Genomic DNA, 25,777 nt, shown 5'->3' with positions numbered 1-25,777 from the left:
GTTGAAGTGAGCCGAGTTCACACCATTGTACTCCAGCCTGGACAAGAGTGAAACTCTGTTTAAAAAAAAAAAAAAAAAGGCCGGGCGCGGTGGCTCAAGCCTGTAATCCCAGCACTTTGGGAGGCCGAGACGGGCGGATCACGAGGTCGGGAGATCAAGACCATCTTGGCTAACACGGTGAAACCCCGTCTCTACTAAAAAATACAAAAAACTAGCCGGGCGAGGTGGCGGGCGCCTGTAGTCCCAGCTACCCGGGAGGCTGAGGCAGGAGAATGGCGTGAACCCGGGAGGTGGACCTTGCAGTGAGCGGAGATCCGGCCACTGCACTCCAGCCTGGGGACAGAGCGAGACTCCGTCTCAAAAAAAAAAAAAAAAAAAAAAAAAAAGATTGGCAGTACCAATTAAGGCATTTTTCCAGAGGAAAGGGAGTCTTAGCTATTAAGTAACTACAGGATCACAGTAATTCTTTATCAGTATAATCTGGGGAATTCTTGAATATCCCAGTGGTCTGACTGTACCCCAGACCAATTGCATCACAACCTATGGGTGTAAGATAGGGCTCCTAGTATTTCCAATGTGCAGTCCTAGTCTAGGGCACTGTCTCCTCTAATGTAGTCATGGGTAATTGGAAGTTGTGGCCACTGCATTTCTCATACCCAGGTCGCAACTGCAGGATCATTCATGACTCTGAGATAGAGGCATTAGTGGACTTAGCCTGATTTTGGATAATAAAACCATCTAACTCTCTAATTATAATTCCATCTGTATTAATTCACCTTTTGATTGTTATGCACCTTGACCACAGGCAGAGAGAGAATTTGTCATATTTACTTGAGTGTTTGTGGTCTGCATGGAAGATATATTTCTAATTACAAATATAGTAGGAAAAAAGTAATTAATGAGTATTTACATTTCCTCCCCCCTCTCAACCCATCAAAGTGATCTTTGCTTTCAGTAGTCCTATTTCTATGCCTTTTATGTTACTGAATCTGAAGAATGGGCAGATAAAAATAGTATTAGAGTATGAAAAGGGTGTAAAAGAGTAACTTTACAGTGGAAAAATCTGGCAAACGCTACCTTAGTCAGGTGATCAGGGTCAATATCCACAGTAATAAGTCGTATTGGTCACATGGGTTCTCAATGTGATGAAAATGGTACTTTACCTCTGAAGTTTTTCCCACAAAAACTCATAATTCCATTCTAATCATGAGAAAGATGCGAGACAAACCCCAATTGAGGGACAGCTTACCAAATACAGGAACCTATCCAAACTGTCAAAGTCATCAAAAACACTGTTACAGTATTTTTGACAGCATTGCCACAGTCTAGAGGAACCTAAGAAGTCAGGATGGCTAAATGTAACATAGTATCCTGCATGGGATCCTGATACAGTAAAAAATATTCAGTAAACACTGAAAAAATATGAATATAGTCTTGGGTTAACGGTAATATATCAGTATTATTAGCTCATTAGTTATGACACGTGTACCATGCTAATGTAAGACATTAACAATGGGGGAGACTGGGAATGGAGTATGTGAAGGCTCTTGGTACTCTCTTTGCAAGTTTTCTGAAATCTAAAACTATTGTAAAGTAAAAAGTTTATTTTACAATAGTATTGGAATTAACTAAAAATGGATTATAGACCTAAGTGTAAAATGCAAAACTGTAACCCTCCTAGAAGACAGCATAGGAGAAAATCTAGATGACCGTGGGTATGGCAATGACTTTTTAGATACAACACCAAAGGCTCAACCAGGAGAAACCTAGTTGACAAGCTGGGCTTCTTTACAACAGAAAACTTCTGCTCTGTGAAAGACACTTCTCAAGAGAATAAGACAAGCCACAGAGGGGAAGAAAATAATGGCAAAAGACATACCTGATAAAGGACTATTAACCAAAATATACAAAAAACTCTGAATTCAACAAGAAAAGAACCCAATGAAAAAAACGGACAAAGACCTAAATAGACACCTTACCAAAGAAGATATACAGATGGCAAATAATAAGCATATGAAAAGATGCTTGACATCATATGTCATTAAGGAACTGCAAACTAAAACAAGAATGAGATACCATACACACTTACTAGAATGACAAAATCCAAACACTAAAACACCAAATGCTGGTGAGGATGTGGAGCAACAGAAACTCTCATTTATTGCTGGTGGAAATGCAAAATAGTAAAGACCATTTGGAAAACATTTTGGCAATTTCTTTCAAAACTAAATATACTCTTACCATACCATCCAGCAATCATGCTCCTTTACATTCACCCAAATAAGTTGAAAACTTGTGTCCACACAAAAGTCTGCACAAAGATGTTTATAGCAACGTGAATCATGCTGCCAGAATTTGGAAGCAAACAAGATGTCCTTCAGTAGGGGAACGAATACATAAACAGTGAGATGTCTAGACAATGAAATATTATTCAACACTGCAAAGAAATGAGCTATAAAGCCATGAAAAAATATGGAGAAACCTTAGGTGCATATTACCAAGGGAAAGAAGCCAACATGAAAAAGCAAAACACTGTATGCTTCCAGCTATATATTCCAAAAAACGCAAAACTATGGAGACAGTAAAAATATGAGTGGTTGTCGGGGTCAAGGAGGAGGAAGATATGAATAGGTGAAGCATGGAGGATTTTTCGGGCAGTACAACTTTTCTATATTATACTACAATGGTGGACACATGTTATAATGCATTTGTCCAAACCCATAGAATGTATAACATCAAGAGTGAACCCTAATGTAAACTATGGCCTTTGGGTGATGAGGAGGTGTCAACTTAGGTTTATCGACTATAACAAATGTACCATTCTGGTGGGGGAGGTAGACAGTGAGGAAGACTGTGGGGGCAGGGAGTAGATATGAGAACTCTCTGAACTTTACGCTCAATTTTTTTGTGAACTTTAAACTGCTCTAAAAAACAAAGTCTGTTTAAAAAACAGTGTGAGAGAATCTGCTGGAAAGAGTAAAGAGTGTAGGCTGAGACATAATAAAGATCTGACACTTTTAATGAAATACTTCTTGTGTCTCCAAGGTCAGACCATCAGACTATACTAAGCCAACGAGGGCAAGGACTGCACAGTTTTGGTCATACCTCTATCCCCAGTGTCTGTCATAATTCCTACAACATGGGAAACCCCCAATAAGTGTTAGTTAATGAATGAATGAAATGCCACTTATTACATGGATTTTTTTTCTAATTAACCCTAACCAGATGAAATTGTTCTGTTACTACATATTTCTCAAGAATTTCTTCTGACTTTATTTTATTTCATGTTTTATTTTATACTTGCATGCAATTGTCTAATATTGTCCTCCATACACCTAAACACTGATGTATACACACACACACACACACACACACACCTGAAAGTTCTTTGAAGACAGATTGAGCCTCATTCATATTTTTCATCTGCCAACACTTAACTTAGGCTTTGCATGTTATGAACATTTATGTGTGCTTGTTAAATTGATTTATTCTGCCATGACCTGTTAGAAAATTCATATTTATTAGTAGTCACATAACAAATATGAATTCTTACGTATTAAATTAATATGAGATAAATGCACTCAATTTAATCTAATGTCTACATACATTTGGCAAGAAACTCCATGTTGTATCTGTACATTTTATATTGTTGCTATGAGATTCTGAAAAAGTGTTAGTATGCTGTTGTAACATCAGGGCCATTGTTTAGCATTATGTGCTCAGAAGCCTATTTGATTTCCCTGTGGAAATTTTCCTACACCGACAGCAGGCTATGTAGAAAAAGTACTGGGCCAGTGGGAATCTTCAGACTGGGTCCTGCTTAGGTCCCTGGGTTTAGCAAATTGTATGGCCATTGTTAATTCGTTTCACTGTCATGGCCCGAGGCAGCTCTTCTTTAAAATACAAAATGGACTAGATAATCCCCAGGAACCTTCTAACTCCAATATTCTTTATCATTTAAAGCTCTTAGATAATCAAATTAAATCCCTACTTTGCAGCCCCGTTTCTCGCTTCATGCATATTTCTGGCCACAAGATGGCGAGCTTTGTGTTGTTTTCTTCATTCTAACAGCAAAAAGTTTTTAATGCCATCACAGTTTTGAAAATTTAAAATTTCCAATTCCTTAAAAAGTCTGATAAATGCAACATGGACTTTACATTCTGACTTTAAAAAGTGTCTTAAGTGCTTTGGAGTCTCACAATAGAGAAGATTTCCTCTTTTGTGTAGAAAGACTGATTTACACTGTATTTCTATACAAATGCAAAAATCCCACGATGAGATGAAAGAGACCACAAGTATTTTCATTTGTTTTTCTTTCTCTTTACACAATCAAAGATAGTGCTTTTGGAAATCAGAACAGATGAAAACTACCATGGACGCTACTGAATAAAGTTCTCAAAACACTGTCATTCTGGACTTTTTAGCCAATGTTCTTGACAATTTCCAGGTATTCCACACTTTTCTGTGTGCTACTGATTTCTATGATTTGATTGGAAGCAGAACTAGCAAGTCAGAATGCATCTATTTTATATACCAAATTGGGAATTAGGAAGAAGGTGATTTACATTTCAGAACTTCGAAGTAATTTTCCTTCATCGACATAATCTATCTGCTTTCAAGAGATTCATAATGTTGCCAACTTACCCTGGTCAGCAGCTCGTTCATTTCGGTCACGAGTGTATTCAGATTGCCCTCTGCCAGCTGAATAAGCCTCTCTGGGGCCCGCTGAGGAGAGAGCAAGTGCTGAAAAAGATTCCATCCCATAAACATTTTAGTAAATGGCCTTGCAGTGATCAGTGTTTAACAGAACACATTTTTGTATATATATAAGGAACTTAGCCTTCTCATCTTCAAAGAAAAGAGAAGGAAGCTATTTCAACTGTGCACTTACACATTGAGTGTCACGCCAAATATTCAGACAAATAATAAAAATTGCAGGCCGGGCGCGATGGCTCACTCCTATAATCCCAGCACTTTGGGAGGCCGAGGCAGGCAGATCACGAGGTCAGGAGATCGAGACCATCCTGGCTAACACAGTGAAACCCGTCTCTACCAAAAAAAAAAAAAAAAAAAAAAAATTACCCGAGCTTTGTGGCGGGCGCCTGTAGTCCCAGCTACTCGGGAGGCTGAGGCAGGAGAATGGCGTGAACCCGGGAGGTGGAGCTTGTGGTGAGAGGAAATCTCGCCACTGCACTCCAGCCTGGGCGACAGAGTGAGACTCCGTCTCAAAAAAAATAAAAATAAAAATTGCAGTGACTTATTGAGAAATTACTAAGTGCCAGGCTTTTTGTTTTGTTTTGTTTTTTCATTTAATTCTCACAACAGCTCGATGGGGGGTGTTATTCCATTTCATGAAAGAGCAAACTGTCTTGAAAAGGATTAAAAATGTGCACGAGATCACACAGTCAGTAAGCGGTAGAGTTAAGATAAACTCCTTGCCTGGCCCATTTAAGGCTCCCATTCCAATTAACAGAGACACAGATCACAGGTAAAAAAGAGAATGGCAGGCCTTGATGTAGGGACCCGGCTAGGCACTAACTAACTGGCCTGCCCTCCGTGTTGCCAGGAACTGGCCTGACAGCGGGGCCATATTTTTTTCCTATGGAACATAAATAATCTCGCAGGACACTAACATTAGACCAGGTCACTTGGAGCCAGTGATGAATGAAACACAGAAAAAGAGACTACCCTGCAATGCCTAAGGACAGACAAAATCGTAGTGGGTTTTGTGCAGACCACAAAACTACCCCAACCTTCCATTTCCTGGCTAATATGAATGACCACCGCCTCCTTATTAATCATAGCTTTATCCTCTCTCTGTTCTTCCTTCCTTCTAGATAGGATTCACAAATACTCACTTAATTACTCTCACTTCCGAATAGCACCCAGCTGAGTGCTAACCTTAAGTTATCTAGCACAACCTCAAATACTGGAATTTATTCCTACACCTTCTTATTGAGACAGCCCACAATTCCCACACAATGGTGTTCAGTGTCCCTTGTTGCAACAAGTTAATAAATCCCACTTTGTTCCATCACATGTGTGTCCTTGATGGTCTTTGGCTGAAGCTTGGGGAGCACTGACATAGTTAAAGGAATTGAGCAAAGAGGTGAAATAACTTAAGTTTTTATAATATCAAAAGGTGATCCTCAGTATACAAATGTCAAGTGAATGATGGAAGAAGAACAAAATAAAGAATCAAGAAAGACTGGATTTTCAGGATAATCCAGGTCATCTGGATCAATATTCAGCCAGAAGTGGATGGGTCACTGAAACCCTTGGCTTAGATGATGTTCACAAATTGGAGCCTCTTCTATAGGACCCTCTTTAATTCATCATCCATTGCTTAGCTATTAGTTTTAAAATGTTTTATGTTCAACTAAGATGTTTGCTTTTCTAGTTTATTTTTCTGTATTCCTTCCATATACAAGGAAAATAACTGATCAGCATTCTTTTTATCAAAACTCTTCACTTCCCTGAATACCGGGACCACAAGGTACACTCAGGTTCTTCTGCCTGACTTTCAAGGTTGTCCATCATATCACCCTGCCTCACTGAAGTCTCCAGCCTTATCTTTCACTAGCAGGTCTGACTTTTAGTATCTGCCAGACAGGCCTGATTCACACCACTGCCTCTGCTCACATGGCTGTGTTAAGCACAGCTGCCTTCTCCCTGTGTCCTCAAATGGCAGAGGGATCTCCAAATACCATTACATTGGGCGCTAGGGCTTGCTGTGGTCAGAATGTTTGTCTCCTTCCAATATTCATGTGTTGACATCCTAGTCCCCAGTGTGATGATATTAGGAGGTGGAGCCTTTGGGAAGTGATTAAGTCATGAGAATGCAGTCTTCATGATTGGGATTAGGGCCCTTATTAAAGAGACCCCAGAGAGCTAGCCATCCTTTTCCTCAGTATCCAGATATTAAATGAATTAAATGTGGGGTCGTAACAAGAAGTCACTCTCTATGAGGAACAGGCCTTCACTAGACATTGAACCTGCTGGTACCTTGATCTTAGGCTTCCCAGCCTCAGAACTGTGAGAAATATATTTCTATTGTTTATAAGCTAATCAGTTTATGGTATTTGTCATAGCAGCTCCAATGGACTGGGACAGACCTTCAACATATCAAATTGGGAAGATGTAAATATTTAGCCCATGACAACTTCTTTCCTATTTCTTGGAGTTTCTGTAAAAGCTATGTATGGTAATCCATGTAGGACTTCAGTCAATTGCCTAGCTTGTCAATAAATGTTAGTTATTCTTGTTATCATCATTATTGATTTCTTCTTCTGGAAAATAGGGATAATAATACTTACCTTGAAGGTTACCGTCAGAATTAAAGAATATATTTCCTGAAAGAATATCTACCAACACCTAATGAAGAAATCTTAGATGCCTTCCTCTAGAGCAACCAATACTTCTCTATTAAAATTGTGTCTCTGCTTCAAATTCCAACAGCAATTATACTCTCAGTAATGGTACCTTCCCTGGTTACTCTGAATCTTACTGATATCTCCAATCGCTGTACTCTAATGTACTTTGAATGTTTGTAAAACACATGGTCATTATGTATTTTTGCTAATTGCTTGTTTATTGGTTAATGATTTTTTTTTTTTTTTTTTTTTTTTTTTATGAGACGGAGTGTCGCTCTGTCGCCCAGGCTGGAGTGCAGTGGCCGGATCTCAGCTCACTGCAAGCTCCGCCTTTCGGGTTCACGCCATTCTCCTGCCTCAGCCTCCCGAGTAGCTGGGACTACAGGCGCCCGCCACCTCGCCGGCTAGTTTTTTGTATTTTTTAGTAGAGACGGGGTTTCACCGTGTTAGCCAGGATGGTCTCGATTTCCTGACCTCGTGATCCACCCATCTCGGCCTCCCAAAGTGCTGGGATTACAGGCTTGAGCCACCGCGCCCGGCCTAATGATTATTTTTAAAGCACATAGAATCTACATTGCCTAAGGGTAGTGAAGATATTAAAAAAGTCATGAAATCCCCAGGGAACCACATGCAATGCTTAGGCATTCTATAATTTCTCAATAAATATCTGATAATTGAGAGTAAGTTGACACCTTTCATCTTTTTTCATCAGACGAAACAACCCCAATTTCCTTAATATTTTCTTTGACCTCATTAACTGCCAAAAGCTTTAATCACAATTTAGAACAGTGTTTATCAAACTGGTGCTTGTTGAAGAACTTTTAAAGGTCTACTAGTTCTAGTTCTCTAGTACAAGATTCTAATTATGTGTTTTCATTTTGACGATAACCTTAAATATTAACGTAAGCATTTCTGGATCCCAGGCTAGGCACCTGAGAGATGAATATGGCCACTAGATCTCAGTGTCTACGTTTGCTTGCGTGTTTGATCCGATGGCAGACTGAACACGTAAGTCACATAAACTTGTCAAGTGATGCCCACGTGTCATTTCAGGACCCTTTGCAGGGGGCTCTCTCGTTCAAATGTGGTAAGGTAGGAGAACTGAGTTACCACATCACTTCTGGTGGAAGAACTGTGTGGAAATAGTCAATATCCTATTTTTGTTGCAAGTAGCAATTTCCATTCAGCCAAAATCATGTTACTTTATATTAATGTTTTTAATTTGAATTTTATTGGTTTCGTAAGGATTAATTTGTTTTAATTTTATAGAGCTATAAGTATAAAGAGTTCATACCTGATTTTATGTTTGCACATATTTAAGTGACATAATAAAACTGATTTAGGCCAGACACTGGGGAGTACATGAGACTCTTTTCCCTTAATAGAAATCTGTATATTATAGTTCTTGAGTTTGAAAAACACTGGTTAAGAAAGTCTCTGAATTTCCTTAACAGCTGTGTCCCTTGATTTGGAGCTGTGGGAAGAACATTTACCAATTATGGCCAATATCGCTTGTGAAGCTTCTGTCACCTTGTCCCTGGCCCTTGCTTGTGACTGTACCAACCTACCTTTAGCTCCTGAGTCATATTTTCAAGACCATACAGCATTTTATATGGCGCAGGCAGCGGACCAGTGAGGTTGATGCTCATGACCATCTGCTCCAGGCGAGCCAAGTCACCGAGAAGAAGGCCGGTGCACTCATCTCCACAGACTGTGAAACAGAAGCGACAAAGAGTAGTTACTTCTGCTAAACATCCCAGGCAGATGTTCAAAGAATTCAGCTATGAAATATTTTATGGTCCAAGAATAATTCCATGGAAGAGGAAGCTACTCATCTCAGAATATTAATGTTATCAAATGGATGATGGTTGAAAAAAGATAAGAACAACAACAAAAGAACAGATATGCATGTCACCCAGAACCTGAAATAGAGGCGATAATATAAACTGAGGGACCAAAGAGGAGGAGCAAACAGATTTGGAAAGAAAAAGTGTATTGCACAAGCATTGAAGATTTCCTTCAAGGCATCGAATATAACATTAAAAATACCCCCTAAATCCCTACCCGAGCAATCTAAAGGAACCTTTCCATAGGGAATAAAACGTGCTCCAGAGTCTAAATGTGCGGTGTTACATTAGATTGCACTGGAGAAAATCATAGTAATTTGACATCCATGTGCTTTATGTATTACATATTCAAAAAGTATATAAATTTTTGGCTTGGTATCTACTAAGTAGAATAATTAAAAAAAAAAAAAAAAAAGTCTAAAGAAGGCCGGGAGTGGTGGCTCACAACTGTAATCCCAGCACTTTGAGAGGCCGAGGCGGGTGGATCACCTGAGGTCAGGAGTTCAAGACCAGCCTGACCAACATGGTGAGACCCTGTCTCTACCAAACATACAAAAATTAGCCGGGCGTGGTGGCGGGCGCCTGTAGTCTCAGCTACCTGGAAGGCTGAGGCAGGAGAACGGCGTGAACCTGGGAGGTGGAACTTGCAGTGAGCCAAGATCGTGCCAATGTACTCCAGCCTGGGCGACAAAGCAAGACTCCATCTCAAAAAAAAAAAAAAAACCCAACTCAAAAGAAAAATAACTTTTATTTCTGTAATTAGTGTTTTTTTTTCTTATGATAATATTTATGGACTTATTTATTTGCCAACTCTTCCTCTTTATCTCTTCAGTCTATGACCACGCATGATTAGATGCAGTCCCAAATCCCTACTTTGATGATTAACCTCTTTCGGTCTTATAGAGAAATAATTGCTAAAGGCCAGAAAAAGTGTATTCTTTAAGTAGCCAAGAATGCTAATATTCTACCAGATATGGTTTGGATCTATGTCCCCATCCAAATCTCATGTTGAAGTGTAATCCCCAATACTGAATATGGGGCCTGGTGGGAGGTATTGAATCACTGGAGTGGTTTTCATGGCTTAGCACCAGTCCCCTAGTGCTGTTCTCATGACAGAGTTCTCATGAGACCTGGTTATTTAAAAGTGTGTGCCACCTCCAGTCCCCACGTCGTCCTGCTCTGGCTGTGTGAAGATGCCTGCTTCGGCTTTGCCTTCTGCCATGAGTGAAAGTTCCCTGAAGCCACCCCAGCCATGCTTCCTGTACAGCCTGATGGAACCATGAGCCAATTAAACCTCTTTTCTTTACAAATTACCCAGTCTCAGGCATTTCTTTATAACGAGAATGGACTAATGCACTCACTATAATATTTTGGCCGTCAAAGAGGTACTATTCTAATTTGGTGGTAGCGGCCGGGATTGGTGGTAGAATTGGTAGAGAGACAAATGGATTATTGACGCTTCATTATGGAATAGATCTCATAAATAGTAGTATAATTTCCAAAATTAACATATATTGATTCTTTTGGCAGATTTGAAAACATGCATATTTTTAGTTTTGCACTGCAGAGTAATAAGGTGTTTCTTCATGCCAAGGAGCACGAACTACCGCATTTATAATATACTCTCATGTGTACAGTTATAATTTCTTACATTCTGCAGATAGAGGTATCAACTCTATATACATGTTAGAATAGGGGAAAATACATAGCATGGAAAATATGAGAATTGGAGTAGCTCTGGATCATGCCCAAACTTGGCAAGAATTCAATTAGTTCTCTAAATAGCAGTCCCCTGAGCTGCTTAATGGAGAGAAAACCATTAACTGGTGCTTGTAAACAAAGAGAAGGAGGACGGAGGGTGATTTTTTGATAGGACAGCAGCTAGAGGTGAGTTACAATATCACTTCACAGGGATTAAACTGCCCTGGCAGGGCTTTTAATAAATCAGCTCCTTGCAGGTGACACCTGCAACTGCAGAGCATCACCTGCAGGGGCTTTGCAAGCTCCTGATGCTTCACAAGCTGAGTGAACACAGAGGCTTTGGAGGCAAGAGCAGAAGTCTGGAACTAGGGCTGTATCTATTACTCTTCTCCTAGCCAGAATGAAACAGAATTTGCACTGCATGGAAACCAAGTAAAAGGAAAAGATTGTTTTGGCTTCGTAGCCCCGTTCAATGCAACCTTCAACAGACCTGTCTATATTAAACAGTTACAGAAAACACAACATAGAACTCAATTAAGTGCCGAATTGACTGTGTCTAAACACCAAGATCCACAGTCTGATTCTCAAGCTTTAGTGGGCCTCAACACCTGTAGGACTTTTAGAAATCCCAGAGGGCTAGGTCACACCCCCCCCCCCTCCAGTGTTTCTGAATCAGGAGGTGATTTGATCACCTGGTTTCTCTTAGTCTCTGATTGAGAATATGATACTGATACTGCTGGTCTGTGAACCACACTCTGAGACCAGCAGTTTGGCACGATTTGGAAGCTTATCAGAAATGTATAATCGGGCTCTACCCCAGATCTAGGAAATCAGAATCTGCACTTTAGAAAGGTCCCACGTTATCTCTGCACATTAGAATGTGACAAACATTGGTGTGGATCAGTGGTTCTCACTTTGGCTGCCCATTGGAATCACATAAGGATTTATAAAATACAGATATCTGGGCTCTTTCCCTCCTCACCACCACAGAATGTGATTTGATGGGTCTGTGGTAAGGTCTAAGCTTCAGTATTTCTACTTTTATTTTTTTTTTCTGAGACAGGGTCTTGCTCTGCCACCCATGCTGGAGTACAGTGGTGTGATCATGACTTACTGCAGCCTCAAAGTCCTGGGCTCAGGTGATCCTCCTGCCTCAGCCTCCCGAGTGACTGCGACTACAGGCATATGCCACCACATCCAGCTATTTTTTTTTTTAATGTAGAGATGGGGTCTTGCTGTGTTGCCCTGGCTGGTGTCAGATTCCTGGCCTCAAGTGATCCTCCCACCTCAGCTTCCCAGCATGCTGGGATTACAGGCATGAGCACTGTATTTTTAAAATATTCCAGTATTTGAAAAACCATGTAGCCAAATGGTAAAACCACTGAACCAGGTGATAAATTACAGGGATGCTCAATCTTCAAGGGAGCAAGGATTTGGAAGAGGTCCTTTTGCTTGCTGTCTTCTCTACCTAGAATTCTTCTCCCTTGGTCTTCTCTCACCTGGTTCCTGGGTGTTCAAGTCAAGAGTTCAAGTGTCACTTTTTCAGAGGGACAGTCCCTGATGATTCTAAAATTACTGTTACCAGAAACTCCCCACCACCGCCTGCCCCATACCCTGCACCAGTCACTACTGCATTTCCTTTGCTTTCTTAACACTCATACCTGTTTGGGCTACCTTATTACTTTATTTATTTATATATTCTTTCTCCCTCATTAAAGAAGGGACCTTAAACACCTTGGTTATGGTGCCTAGGAAAGGGTGTTTTACACAGTTAACATTCAATAAATATTTGTGGGCTAATATTTTTGTGAAAGAAGGGCATCAAAACATTTTGGACAAAGAGAATGGCAGGGGTTAATGTTTGAGCATGATGTGTGCCCAAGTACATGAAATAGTGAGATCAGGGAGGTAGAATGTTAGGAGAGAAGAGAGAGGGGAAGAAGGAAAAGGGACAAGGTTGGGGTTGGCTGAACAGAAAACTTCTGAATGTGAGAACAAGCTAGAAAACCTCACAGATGTGTGAAGAACAGGAGAATACATTAAAAACCATGGTTTAGAGAGAGAAAGAGAACTATCTTGTGATTGCAGAGGCAGAGATTGTCCGATCAATAAGAATGACTATTCAGATGCCTGCCTGAAGGAATTCAGTTTTGACTCAGGAAAGGGATGTTGTAATGGAGAGATGGAGGGGAAGAAAATCAGCACAGAACTTTAGGAGGAAAGAAACAACACCATGACTGACAGATCAAGCGATGCTCATTTCTGGGGAGAATTAAAAATGGTTACTATTGGCTGGGTGTGGTGGCTCAGGCCTGTAATCCAAGCAGGATTTGGGAGGCTTGACACAGGCAGATAGATCACTTGAGTTCAGAAGTTTGAGACCAGCCGGGCCAACATGGTGAAACCCTGTCTCTACTAAAAATACAAAAATTAGCCAGGCATGGTAGCATGTGCCTATAGTCCCAGCTACGCAGGAGGCTGAGGGAGGAGTATCACTTGAATCCGGCTGCAGTGAGCCTAGATCATGCCACTGCACTCCAGCCTGGGTGACAGAGTGAGACCCCATCTCAAAAAAAAGAAAAAAAAAAAAAAAGGTTATTTTTAATACTTCTTTGCTGCACCTCCCATTAAGAGGTGAAGTCTACTTCCCTTCCCCTGGAATCTGGGTTGGCTTTGCAGCATACTCTGACAGACAGAAAGTGGCAGAGGAGCATATTGAATTTTGCAGTTTCTGCTTTCACACTCTTGGACCCCTGCCGCCTTCAGAACAATCCCAGGTTAGCCTCCTTGGGGAAGGGAGGCAACGTGAGAGAGGAAAGGGCAGCTGAGGCCCCAACTTGGGCTTGACGCCATCTGGCAACCCCTGGGCATGACAGTGGAAGATCTGTCCAACTGAGCTCAGCCCAAATTGCCAACCTTCAGAATCATGAGAGTGTACGTCCTTGTTGTTTTAAGCTACTAAACTTTTGGAATGTATAACTGATACAATCAATAACGGATACACTTATTCAAGGTTTGCACATGTGATTCAGATCAGAGACTTTCAACTGCAATTAATAGGTTAAAAACAGCATTGGTAACAATTACAATTTTATTAGGAATTATGAAAAATAGGAAGGTTCTTTTCACACTGAGCCCAAGTTAATCATTGTTTTAAAAGTTCCATTTCACCTCTAGTGAAGATGTATTTTGGGCAGATGTTCCCAGGACGTAAGCAAGCAATTTGCTCATTTTTCACCTACAAGATCTTGAAAGATACTTGATAACGATAATAAGATGTTTCACCATGCTTTTTAGGGTAGCGTGTGCCTTTAATAGCAAACACTAAATTATTCTTTAATTTATTTAATAATATATAACCTACCTATATCCAAGAAGGAATTGAATCAGTTTGTTGATAATAGCATAGTTAGATACTCTTTACTAGGTGGTTTCAGAAATTGCCAGGGAAAGTACCTATAGTTTTCTCAATTTTTACCTCATACAAGAATAAACCAGGGACTGGTCTGCAGAACTAGAGCTGACGTACTGTAATATGCTATGGAGTAAATTGGTGTACTAGAATGCCAAGAGGCATGATGAATACTGATTTTTCTCTCATTTATTCTATCCCCTGCCCATCTGTTTTGGTTCCTCATCTTCAGTTGTTGAAATGAAAATGTATTTAATTGCTCTTTCAAGGGCTCATACATTCCGTTTTATGTTTCTGTGTCCAAAGGTCTATTATTATCCCATGTCTTATGGTCTCTATATTTGCTTTTTGGGGAACAAAGTACAAGCACATTTCCATAAGTGAAAGGTAAGTTTTATAGTATGCTCCAAGTAATATACTAACATCTGTCTGAATGGGTCAGAGAGACTTATGAATATGACAGCCATGGGGATTTTTTCAAAGCTTCTGTACAAGTCTAGCTCATGAAGTTATAAGGTAAACACATGGGGAAAAGTGTCCTTTACCTAATGGTTTGCTATTTTACTTGGACACAAAATATTTCGCTTACACCAGAAGCTATTTTTATTTGCCCTCAAAAAGTCCAAAGTGTCTGGCAACAAACATTGGAAATGGAATGCAAATTAAAACCAAATTTAATTCACTATAATAGGGAAGATCTGAAGAGTATGTAGAGACATGGACTATTCACATTGTGTAAACAACTGTTCTTTGACAAAGTGCAGTAACAGCTCAGTGTAAATTAACACCTATCTTACAGTCGGGACCTCAAAGAACCTTTCCAAACCATTCTCCAAATTCAGCAATACTGATACGGTTACAAAGTGAAATCCTGCCTAAAATGCAGAGGAGCAAAAGCAAATATTTCAAGACCGTGATTATATTTTACATGACTAAATGTTTCCGAGTCTTTGCCTATAAAAGTGTCAGGATAAATTTGTGTCTAATATTAACAAACGCAGTACTAAATTCAGATTGTAATAGCTGGGCACATGTAAGGGGCAAATCATGCAGCCAGTATTACAGATCTTTCGGTTAGCAATTAGTACAAAATACTGCATTTCTACCAGGATTCCCCAAGCATAATAGCTGCTGGCTTACTGTCACAAAAGAAATCACACACTGCATCCAAACCAAAGAAGCTGAAGCTAAAATGAGGACACTGAGTATTTTTGAAACGGCCAAAACTATTAACCAATTTTAGGTAGAGATACATAAATTCTCTGCTCTAATCAAATAGGAATAAAATGAATAAAGACATGTTTTTAACAAAATATAAAATTATGTGTTAATGTGTGTATTTTAAATTAACTCTTCCAGATGAATGCCATTGATGGTTCCCTGGATCTGAATTTTACGTTTCTCACTTCCCCTTATCATCTTCAAAAAGAAACTTTTACATTAGCATATATTTATGGCTTATTAAAATGTACTTAGTTATTCTATTTTAAAATAAATATCTTCTAAAATAAATATTTAATTCCAGAGTCATTAAGAAGGCCTTTAAACCTGTCATTTCTTTGAATAGAGAGGAAAGCAGTAGACTTCAGTTGAGACTGATGAATTTGCTGACGTACCAAGTAATGATATTTATGTTTTTTATATATGTTTTATGATATATGTGTTTTATATGTACATGTTTTATATATATGGTTTTGTATATTAAATAATGATATGATATGTGTTTTATAGATATTAAATCAAATTATATATATAATACATAGGAAAACAAGTTCAGTGTGGTTCAAAGATGGTATAACTGTTCAAAACACTAATGGAAACTTTGAAAGTCCTATAAATAATAATGGGATAATAGTTTTTATCTACACAACAGTCACTACATGACAGGCAATGTATTATATTTTGCCATCATTATCTCACTTAATATTTACAGCAATTCTGTGAGGTAAATACTATTCGTATCCTCATTTTACAGATGAGAAAAATAGTGACAACCAGGGTGCTTATGAATCTATAAATAATGTATGCGAAGGGCTTAAAGACAGGAGGAATGTAAGGTGGCCATAAAAGGGGTTTTCAGTGACTTGAAGAGCCTAGAATTAGAGATAATAACTGGAAACGGAAAGTTAGCCTAAAATAAAGAAAATATTTCATCAGAAACTGATGAGTTGCACAAAACATCAGGTCTTTGGGGAAAAAAATGGTTACCTAATAACTGATGATAACAATGCCTAGAATTTATTGAGCACCTATTATGCTTAGATACTTAACATACATGTATGTAGTATTTTATATCCATTTTACAGATGATGAAAATGAGGTTTAGGAAATTAAATAATGTCACACAAATTGCAAGCTAGGATTCAAACCTTCTGTAGCCACTTCATAACGCCATGCTTCCTTGCATTAGGATACTGTCTGTTTTGTGGACGTCACAGAAAAAGAGAAGGCTAGACTAGTTTACTTATTTCTTCCAACTTTAAGATTAGGTGATTTTAGTTTGTCTTTTAAGGTCAGTAAAACCTCCTGGGCCTTGCCAGGGTGGAAATTGCAATCAAAATAGAGTTTAGTTTACTCTTAAAATAAAACTTGCTGAAAACAAAGGCAACAGTCATCAGCTGTCTCTATATGACAATTCAAATGCGCAACTCCTTAATCAGCTAACAGAGCAGCTTCCTCAATGATATACAAACCACTGAGACGGATCTCTAACAACTAGGAAAATCATCTAGAATCACAGTGATAGTTGCCATTCCACACACTGTTAGCCTGGACCAATGCTAAGGTTGACAACAAGAAACTCAAATATCTTTTACTAACACAACAAATGAGTAGAAGGTGCAGACAAGGTGAAGAGAAAATGTTTTATAGATTGCCTAACACCTGGATGTGAACAACATGTCACAGCTTAGACTTATAGAAAACTATATCATACATACTGTCCTTCCAAATAAGAGCTTAGTTGAGCAGTGAGGAGGAACAGAGAGAGGATGACATTTAGGAGGTACAACAAGCAAAGTGTTAGATCAATAATCAGCATCTGGAGATCAACTGATGTTTATCATCATCTTTTAGAATAGAAAGTCCTGTTTTCACTACAGTGATAACCACATTTTATTTTGTTTCTGCTCCCATGTATAGGGAGCCATAACTGCCATTATTAATCATTTTTTATTATAAATGTAAAATAGTGTTCTAGTGATAATATATAATGGTCTCTGCATTATTGTGATCAGATCTTTGGTGGCAACTGGCTATTAAAAACAACAGTGTTGATTACATTTTTGTAGGTCAAGGTAGGATAAAACTTCAGACTTCAGGTTTCACCAAGTGGTTGGAAGTTGCCTATTTTACAGAGTTAAGGTAAATTATCACATTTAGCTAGGTTAATCTCAGGCTGCAAGTGGAAAACATACTTTGTGATCACTTTTACACATTGGCAAGCAAAGTGTATGTTTTATTTTAAATAAATGTATGTTAGAATTTAAGTAAATTGTTACTGTAAATAATAAAACCTGATATATCCCAAATACCTCACTATGCAGTGATTAAAAATAGGCAACATCAATTTGATATTTATAAAATGTTATTTCAGGCAATTTTTATGAAGTAATATCTTGCCAACAGATACTAATTTTAATTTCTGTTCTCTAGGAGAGTAATATATTTTACTATGCCACTCATAATCTATTTTAAACATCACATGAGTTATTCTGTGTTAATTATATGAGTTTACAGAAAATAGGATATGAACAAATCCAAGTTTTGTGTTTCAAAATACTAAACTTTACTGCTAAGCAAATAATGGCTTCTTCGTTCATTTTTAAGTTCCTTGAAGGCAGGTTAGTTGTTCTCATTTTATAAAATGACATGTGAACTATGAACGAGAGTTGAAAGAGGAGGATGGATTTGTATTAACTTATTAAGAAGAAGTCTTAATTTGGGAAATTAATAAAATATCTGTTCAGAACTCACCAACATACATAACATTGTAAAGCTGTCCCAAATAATTCCTTTTAGAATAAAAAGAGGCTGTGAAGTTAATCTGGGCATCCAGCTAGTGTCTCTTCTTCTGCATAGAAGACACTCTCTACTTGACCATCTCTGATGAAAACGAATCTACCATAAATGCCATAATGTTTTAAATCTTAGAGGAGTCTCAAAGGTTAGAAGAAAATAAATGTCAGTATCGAGTTATATATACTTAAAATTTCTCATTTTGTAATTTTACCTCATTTTATATTTATTTTTAATCGAGGTAGAATGGTCTCTAAAACGGAAGCAGGCTGAATTCATTACTGTTGAATATATTGGCTAAACCACGTTTGCTTTCTCTGTTTATCAGTAGCCAGCACAGAGGTTACAAAAATAAGATTTGTAAGACTGACCCATGCTCAAATCACAGATCTACTGAAAAGTCACTGAGAAAATGACTTAACCTACCTAAATTCAAGTGTTCTTATCACACAGTGGGGATGATAAGGAACAGGAATGTTACAAGAATGAAAAGAACCACATGTGAAATGCTTAATATAGTGCCTGGAAAATGGCAAGTTCTCAGTCAAGGTGAGCCTTTAAATAAAGTTACTATTATGATGAACCCTGTGTGGTAAAAGGGACTGTAGAGAATGTCTGGAATTTGAAGGTGAATACATTGCTGAGTTAGGCCCAGGAACTGACTCTGCTTGGTGGGGCTGAATTTAGGTCACTAACTTTGAAAGACTGTGATGTCTAAATAGTTCCTAATGTGGACACCGATTATTCGTATAAATTCTTCATGATAGTAGTTAAAATCCACATATAAAAGGCCTGTGTGCTGCAAAAAAAATTCCATTTTGGATCCAGCAAAATCCAGGCCTGGTCACTGGCAGCTGTCCCTGGAAGCTGTAAGTATTTTAGGGACCAAGGTGTCCAAGAGAAGTCCTTTCACAGTTCCTGCATTGGCTTTGTTTTGCCTGATCTCTTCAGCAGAATTTTATATCCTTTGTGAAATAAGAGCCTAATCTATATTTATAGTGAGTGTATAGATTCCTTTCACTAATAAGCAAATTACCTGAGATCATGCAATGATCAGGCTTAGGTCATTTATCATGCATTTCTCTCTTTCTTTTTTTGAAATACACAAATCTATGGTGTGGATCAGTCTAAATTATATTTCCCAGAGAAGTAACTAAAAGGAGCAAAATTAACTCTTGTACAATACATGCTACTAAACTGTTTACTTATTCTAAGTAATAGGAGAAAGTTTATTTTCTGTAGTCAGTACCATATTAACAACAAGCACTGCAGACATTTCTCTTACTACATCTAAATTCTCTTGCTTGAGCCAAGCTACCTCCCTTACTCTCACCCCCAGGCCTTAGACAAGTCCACCACGACCACAGGTGCTAAAACAGGCCCTGCAGATCAAACACACAAGATGAACCCATTTTTTGATCCCTCACACTAATTTAGCTTAAGGATACAGAAATATACTAAAAGGAGAATTGAGAATAAGTCAGAATTACATCCTCACTTGTGTCTTCTTTTATCTCATTTCTACTTTCTAGAAGTAGAAACTGAATCCTGGGAAAGGCCAAGATCATAGAATCATGGCACATTTTTCCATAACTGGAGAAATTTTAGAAGAAAAGAAAACATGAAAAGTCTAAAGATACTCTGTGTAACAATTCTTCGAGTTAGCTTCATGAAAGGTGAAGAGAAAACATTCCTAGAAGTAAGTGAAAATCACTAATGCTTAAGAGCAGTATATGGAAAATCTATACAGCATAATTATAAGATAATTAATTGTGCTTTAGCAAAAGGGTCTAGATATCAAAAACAATCCTATAATTTAATATTTTTTTCTGGAAGAAAAATTGCTATTATTTAACCCTCCAAAAGAATATAAACACTTCCAGTCTAGCAACTAAATTAAATATCATGTGTAACCCCTGCAAATACATTTCCTCATGGGGCAAGAATAAAGCAAATAGGCATTATAAAACTGGTTTAGGCCGGGCACGGTGGCTCACGCCTGTAATCCCAGCACTTTGGGAGGCCGAGGCGAGCGGATCACGAGGTCAGGAGATTGAGACCATCCTGGCTAACACAGCGAAACCCCATCTCTACTAAAAAATACAAAAAAATTAGCCGGGAGTGGTGGCAGGCGCCTGTAGTCCCAGCTACTCGGGAGGCTGAGGCAGGAGAATGGCGGGAACCCGGGAGGTGGAGCTTGCAGTGAGCCAAGATCGCACCACCGCACTCCAGCCTGGGCGACAAAGCGAGACTCCGTCTCAAAAAATAAAATAAAATAAAATAAAACTGGTTTAGCTTTGTAGCTGGAGGTTTGGCCCTTTTGTTAATATCACATGGGACAAGTGGAAATTAGAAACCTGCATATGCGACAGGGAGAAGATGAGTTAAGATTTCTAATGATAAATGTATTCAAAATGTTCAAAAAGTATTGATCATCAACAATAACAATGAAAACTTAAAGCCATTGTTGTTGATGGGCAGAATGCCAGTTCTCTTTAAAAGAAATGTTCCCCAAAAATCCCATTATATTATCTTCCCCAGATTTTAATGTGCTATTGTTTAATTTTTGTGCTTAACATTAATGTGATCTTTTTATTTTAAGTTTGCTTCTGGATAATTAATAAAAGTGATGATTAATAATTCAAGGACTGTTTCATGTTTACATTAAGAATATCTATATATTATCTAGTTAATTATGTGCAAGTTAATGATTTATTTAACTTGAAAGCAATATTATAAAATACTTTGGTAGTCTACTTCTTTAATTATCATTAAAATATATCATTATACTTGGGAAGAATGAGTGTGGATATACTAACAACTAAATATGACAATATAAATGTATTTGACAGTACATTTAATCTCTCCCCTCTCACCTACCTTCACATTTATTTTCAGTGTAATACATTTTCATTAAAGATGGTTAAAATACAAAGAAAAAATGATTTTAATATCTATTTTCCCAAACAACACCCAGTCTTAACTTTTTGGTGTATTTTTTAATACAGCCTTAGCTTCTGAGGTTAACTCTTATAAAACTAGAACATAAACAAAAATTCTTCTATTTAAGATACTATTACAATTTAGACACAAACAACATGCTAAAACAAGAAATGTTGACATGCACAAACATCATTAAAATAGGTAAATGTTGAAAGAAAAGGTGTTAAAATAAATTCCTTAAGAAAAGAATACTATAGAACAGCATTCCTTCCTTAAATTTATAAATAACCTATTTTGGATTTGAATGTATGCAAGATCTAAGAATTATATTTAGCTACTGATTTCAATGTACTTTCAATATGGCACTACCAAATCCAGAATCAGTAAGAAAAAAGACAGACAGCAAGAGAGCAAACTACTTTCCACTTATTGTACATGAGTAAAAATACTTGACTTCATTGTTACTGCTTACGAGTTTTGTAGTTCAAGAGAAAATTATGAAGCAGTATCCCCAAGGATTTTCATAAAAGCTGGGAAAAGAAACGTCAGTTGTCATTCAAGGCTTAAAGTATCTGTCCAGTCGATTACAAATTCAGGAGGATTCTAAAATTTTTAATATACTCAGATCTTTAATCTGTCACAAAGGCAATGCCAACTGGAGGCGAAACTGGAAACCCTGAGATGGACAAATCAAATAAAATGCCTCCAGGAGCTTCACTGTAGGTCTTTCAATGAACTGAGTAAAGCACAGAGGATTTTCTCAGCTGTTCTTAGCTCAGCAGGATGGACACGAAGTCAGCAGGTGAACAGCAGAAGGTGGATAGATAGTGTCAGAAAGAATGAAGAGTAGAACTAGCTATTGCAAAAAAAAAAAAAAAAAAAAAAGGGAGGTAGAGGGAGTCAGTCTTTCTCATTGGAAATGAGACAGAAATGGAATCGAGGCCTCCAAAACTAACCGCGAAGTTAGTATACGTACAAACACACTCCCAGCCCTCGCGTGCATGCCAGTGCTTGCAGCCGTCACACTTCCTTCCCGTGGCTCCGGGTCGGCACGTGCAGATTCCTGTGACAGGGTCACAGGGCACAGGCAGTGAGCCATAGGGATCACACTCACATTCTTGGCAGGAGCCTCCAGGGCTGCTTGGACTGCCAGTATAGCCAGGGGCACACCTGAATTGAAACAGTGACAAAGCAAAAGAGGTTAATAGCAAGTCACATCTCCACATTGTTGTGTGGGTGGTCTTTTGTTTTGATGAAACAAAACTGATAGCAAGAGTCCATAAGTCAGTTAACTTTTCCTGTAAAGGGCCAGATAGTAAATAGTAGACTTTGCAGGACATAGGGAAAATCAAGATTATGCCGTGAAAAAGAAATAAAATTCTAAAGCATTCTGCTGTTGTTGTTGACGGAATTGAAAACGTAATAATAATAATAACAATAATAAGTCAAATTACTTTATAATATCAGGCTACTAATGAGAAGAATTGGATTCTTCCTGAGGTTTGAAATTATCCTTCATTTGGGTTATAATTTAGTGCCTGCTATCATCAAATTGATTGTAAATGCTGACCTGTAGCAACAGTTCTTAACTGAGTGCCATACAGAATCAGAAATAGGCCAAATTTGGCCTGTGGACCATAGTTTGTCTGTCACTGCTCTAGATCATAAACTTTTTTGTTAAGTCCTCTTCTACAATTAGAGATGAATACAATTCTATATTGACTTCTGGGCTTTCCTATACTCATGAACTTCAGAGCTCAAAATAACCAAATAATACAATGCTTTAATTTTACTAATGAGGCAAAAGAGGCAAGTTAAGTGGCAATAGGCTACTCAGATTTTCTGTTTAATTTTATTCATCTTTTCTTTTTACCACATCTTCCTCAAGATGGATTTTTCATGTGTATCTGTGGAATTGGGTTAATGATATGCAAACAAAATATATAACACTGATTTGGAAAATTAGAAAGAGAATCCAACTGGATGAACCCTAAATGCAGTCCATTAATTGACTCTTCCACCTACCTATGCATCCATTCACCTAAGTGTATTCCACTCGGGGTTATGACACTGGAAGTTTGGTAACTTTGCACAATGCTAGCAGGGCCATACATTGCGGTTCGGCCAGGACAATTTCATACTACCTGTTGTTTTGGCTTAATTGCTAAAAACACTTCCTGTTTTTAATATAGTGTCTCAGATTGGACAACAAGTTATATATATGGTCAGTGTAAATATAACCAACAGTTAGAATTTTTGTTGAACAGGCAAGTATGTGAGGAAGTTGAGAGACAGTAGGGGACTGGAGCCAGCAACTATAAATACTGGCAAGATAATCATAGACCATCTTTAGCTGCCTGAGACTGTGAAATCTGCATGGCTGACTGTGAAAGTTAATTCATCCTGTGCTGGTTAGAAAAGGCAAAACACGAAGAAAACAATTTGGGACATTAGGCTTTTATACATTTATGCTTTTGATTATTTTCTTTTCAATAAAAGATTACAAATACTGAATATAGCATTTAAGTAAGTCCACTTGAATGACTTCTTAACATTTACAGGTAAAATAATTGTATTCCAAGCAGATTAAGATTGATTAAATGTTCAAAGAGTTTATTACAAGAGTATTGAAAATAAAGTATGGGGAGAGGTTTCTATATTACAGGGATACTCAAGAAATTTAAGCAGTTTTAGACCTAACCTGATCAGTCTGGGCAGGTCAAAAGATGATTTAAATGATTTAAGAAGCTCTCAGCACTGGAACAAATTTATTTGGAAGGTTACAATAAAAATTTAACCAAGAACTTTGGTTTAATATAGCTGAATAAAGCAATTTTTCAGAGACATATAACCTGATCATTTATATGTTAGAGATGATGAATGCAAAGCTATAACAACATTTGAGGACAGGAAAAACAATTTAAGTCACTCACATTTGACACTGGATGGCCCTGCTCATCTATATGCTATACAAACCGACAGCTTTTATCGATTAAATACTCCTGGATATTAAAAATAAATTTTCTGGAATCATTCTGCTTTAACACTATAATTGTTATTTTAGTGTACCCTTCTAGCCTTTTCTATACACATGCTTTTGTAGAAAATGTAACTACAGTGTATAAATGTAGCTATACTATAAATTTTTTTTTTCCTGAATTACTGTATATAATCCTTTTGGTGCCCAGCAATGCTTTTAGTCACTATCCTACTGGTGACTATCCTACTGCAAGAAATAAGTATTAGTCTAACCATAAATACCAAAGCTCCCTGGTGGATATTAACAAGTATGTACTTGTATCACCTATATCTATATCTAAATGATGTACATATCTTCAGAACAAATGGAAATATTTTTAGATTTGGTGTTGCTGTGAGTTATTTAATTGCTGCTAATTTCTGTTGGCATGGAAATTGTGAATCCACTGTTTTATATATATGCAAATATTGGATATTGTGTTTAGAGTTACCACATATGGATTTATTTAGAAATATATTTTACAAATGTATAAAAATTGCATTGGGATTTATAAAAGTTAAGCCTAATTATTTAGTTACTTATTGCCATGATTAATAAAGCTGTTGCTTGCTATATAAAACAAGACTCTCAAGTGGGCGCTGATAATTAGTATTAGTTTATATTTGCAAAGAAACTTATTTAAGTGTTCTTCGGAGAATCTAGCAAAGGAATGGGTGAAGCAGGACATGGAAAAGAAAAACTCTAAGGGTGTGATTTCAGGTGATGTCCCAGTCTTAGCCTGATTCCATGGAATGCTCTGGAGCATAAAATAAGACCTCAAAACTTGTTCCACTTAGGGGCCAAAGAGCTGGACTTTTGTACTCTCATGCTGGTTAGCCATGGGCCACTGCAGGAAGGTGGGGTAAGCACTCAGGCCTTTCTTCCTCTTCTGTTGGAGAGAAGGCTTCAGTGTAGGTGCCTAGGCAGGGCACCAACAGTGTCCTTTACACACTTATTGTCACAATATTAGTGTAAAGTAGGTGGCCTATCGATGATTCCTGAGATTATAGATGAAGCAAATGGAATATAGCTAAACTGTTGGAACTGAGCAAAGTCTACGAATCTTTATAAAACTTTTATACTGCTAGCAATTATGCTAGAATTATCATGTGTGTATAATGTTAGTAGTTAACATTAGTAACTCTCTGTTATATCAGAGATAATACCTAAAATGTACTAAAAATGGTGGTGACAAATTTGAATATCCAGGATACTGATCTTATAGAAAATATGTATCTGGAAGATATTAATTACAACCTTTCTAGACAGTGAGTTTGTTTAGACAGTAAACTGTATTCCTTAATTTACCATTTGGATTACATTTAGAATTCAATTTAACACTGTATACATGCATTATGAGATTTCATAAGCAATATGGTAAGAGAAAACATTTAAATCATATTGTTTGCCTATTGAAAAGAAAAATTGAATAACAAATACTTTATTATCTGGGTACTAATTAAAA

The 25,777-nt window shown here is 37.7% G+C and overlaps 1 protein-coding gene across 1 annotated transcript in view; it reads right to left on the bottom strand.

The window, feature by feature from the left end:
- LAMA2 (laminin subunit alpha 2) overlaps positions 1-25,777 on the bottom strand; it is a 611,116-nt gene that overhangs the window by 140,247 nt on the left and 445,092 nt on the right. Inside the window, exons 32-34 of the mRNA XM_015137479.3 lie at positions 22,270-22,463; positions 8,942-9,084; positions 4,645-4,743 (exon numbers count right to left, since the gene is read on the bottom strand). Coding sequence (XP_014992965.3) covers positions 4,645-4,743; positions 8,942-9,084; positions 22,270-22,463 — 436 coding nt within the window. The remainder of the gene's footprint in view (positions 1-4,644; positions 4,744-8,941; positions 9,085-22,269; positions 22,464-25,777) is intronic.

Source organism: Macaca mulatta, chromosome 4, assembly GCF_049350105.2.
Source record: "Macaca mulatta isolate MMU2019108-1 chromosome 4, T2T-MMU8v2.0, whole genome shotgun sequence".
In the NCBI taxonomy this organism is placed as follows: domain Eukaryota; kingdom Metazoa; phylum Chordata; class Mammalia; order Primates; family Cercopithecidae; genus Macaca; species Macaca mulatta.
The sequence above is the reverse complement of the archived record's forward strand: the minus strand, read 5'-3'. Positions and strand labels throughout refer to the sequence as shown.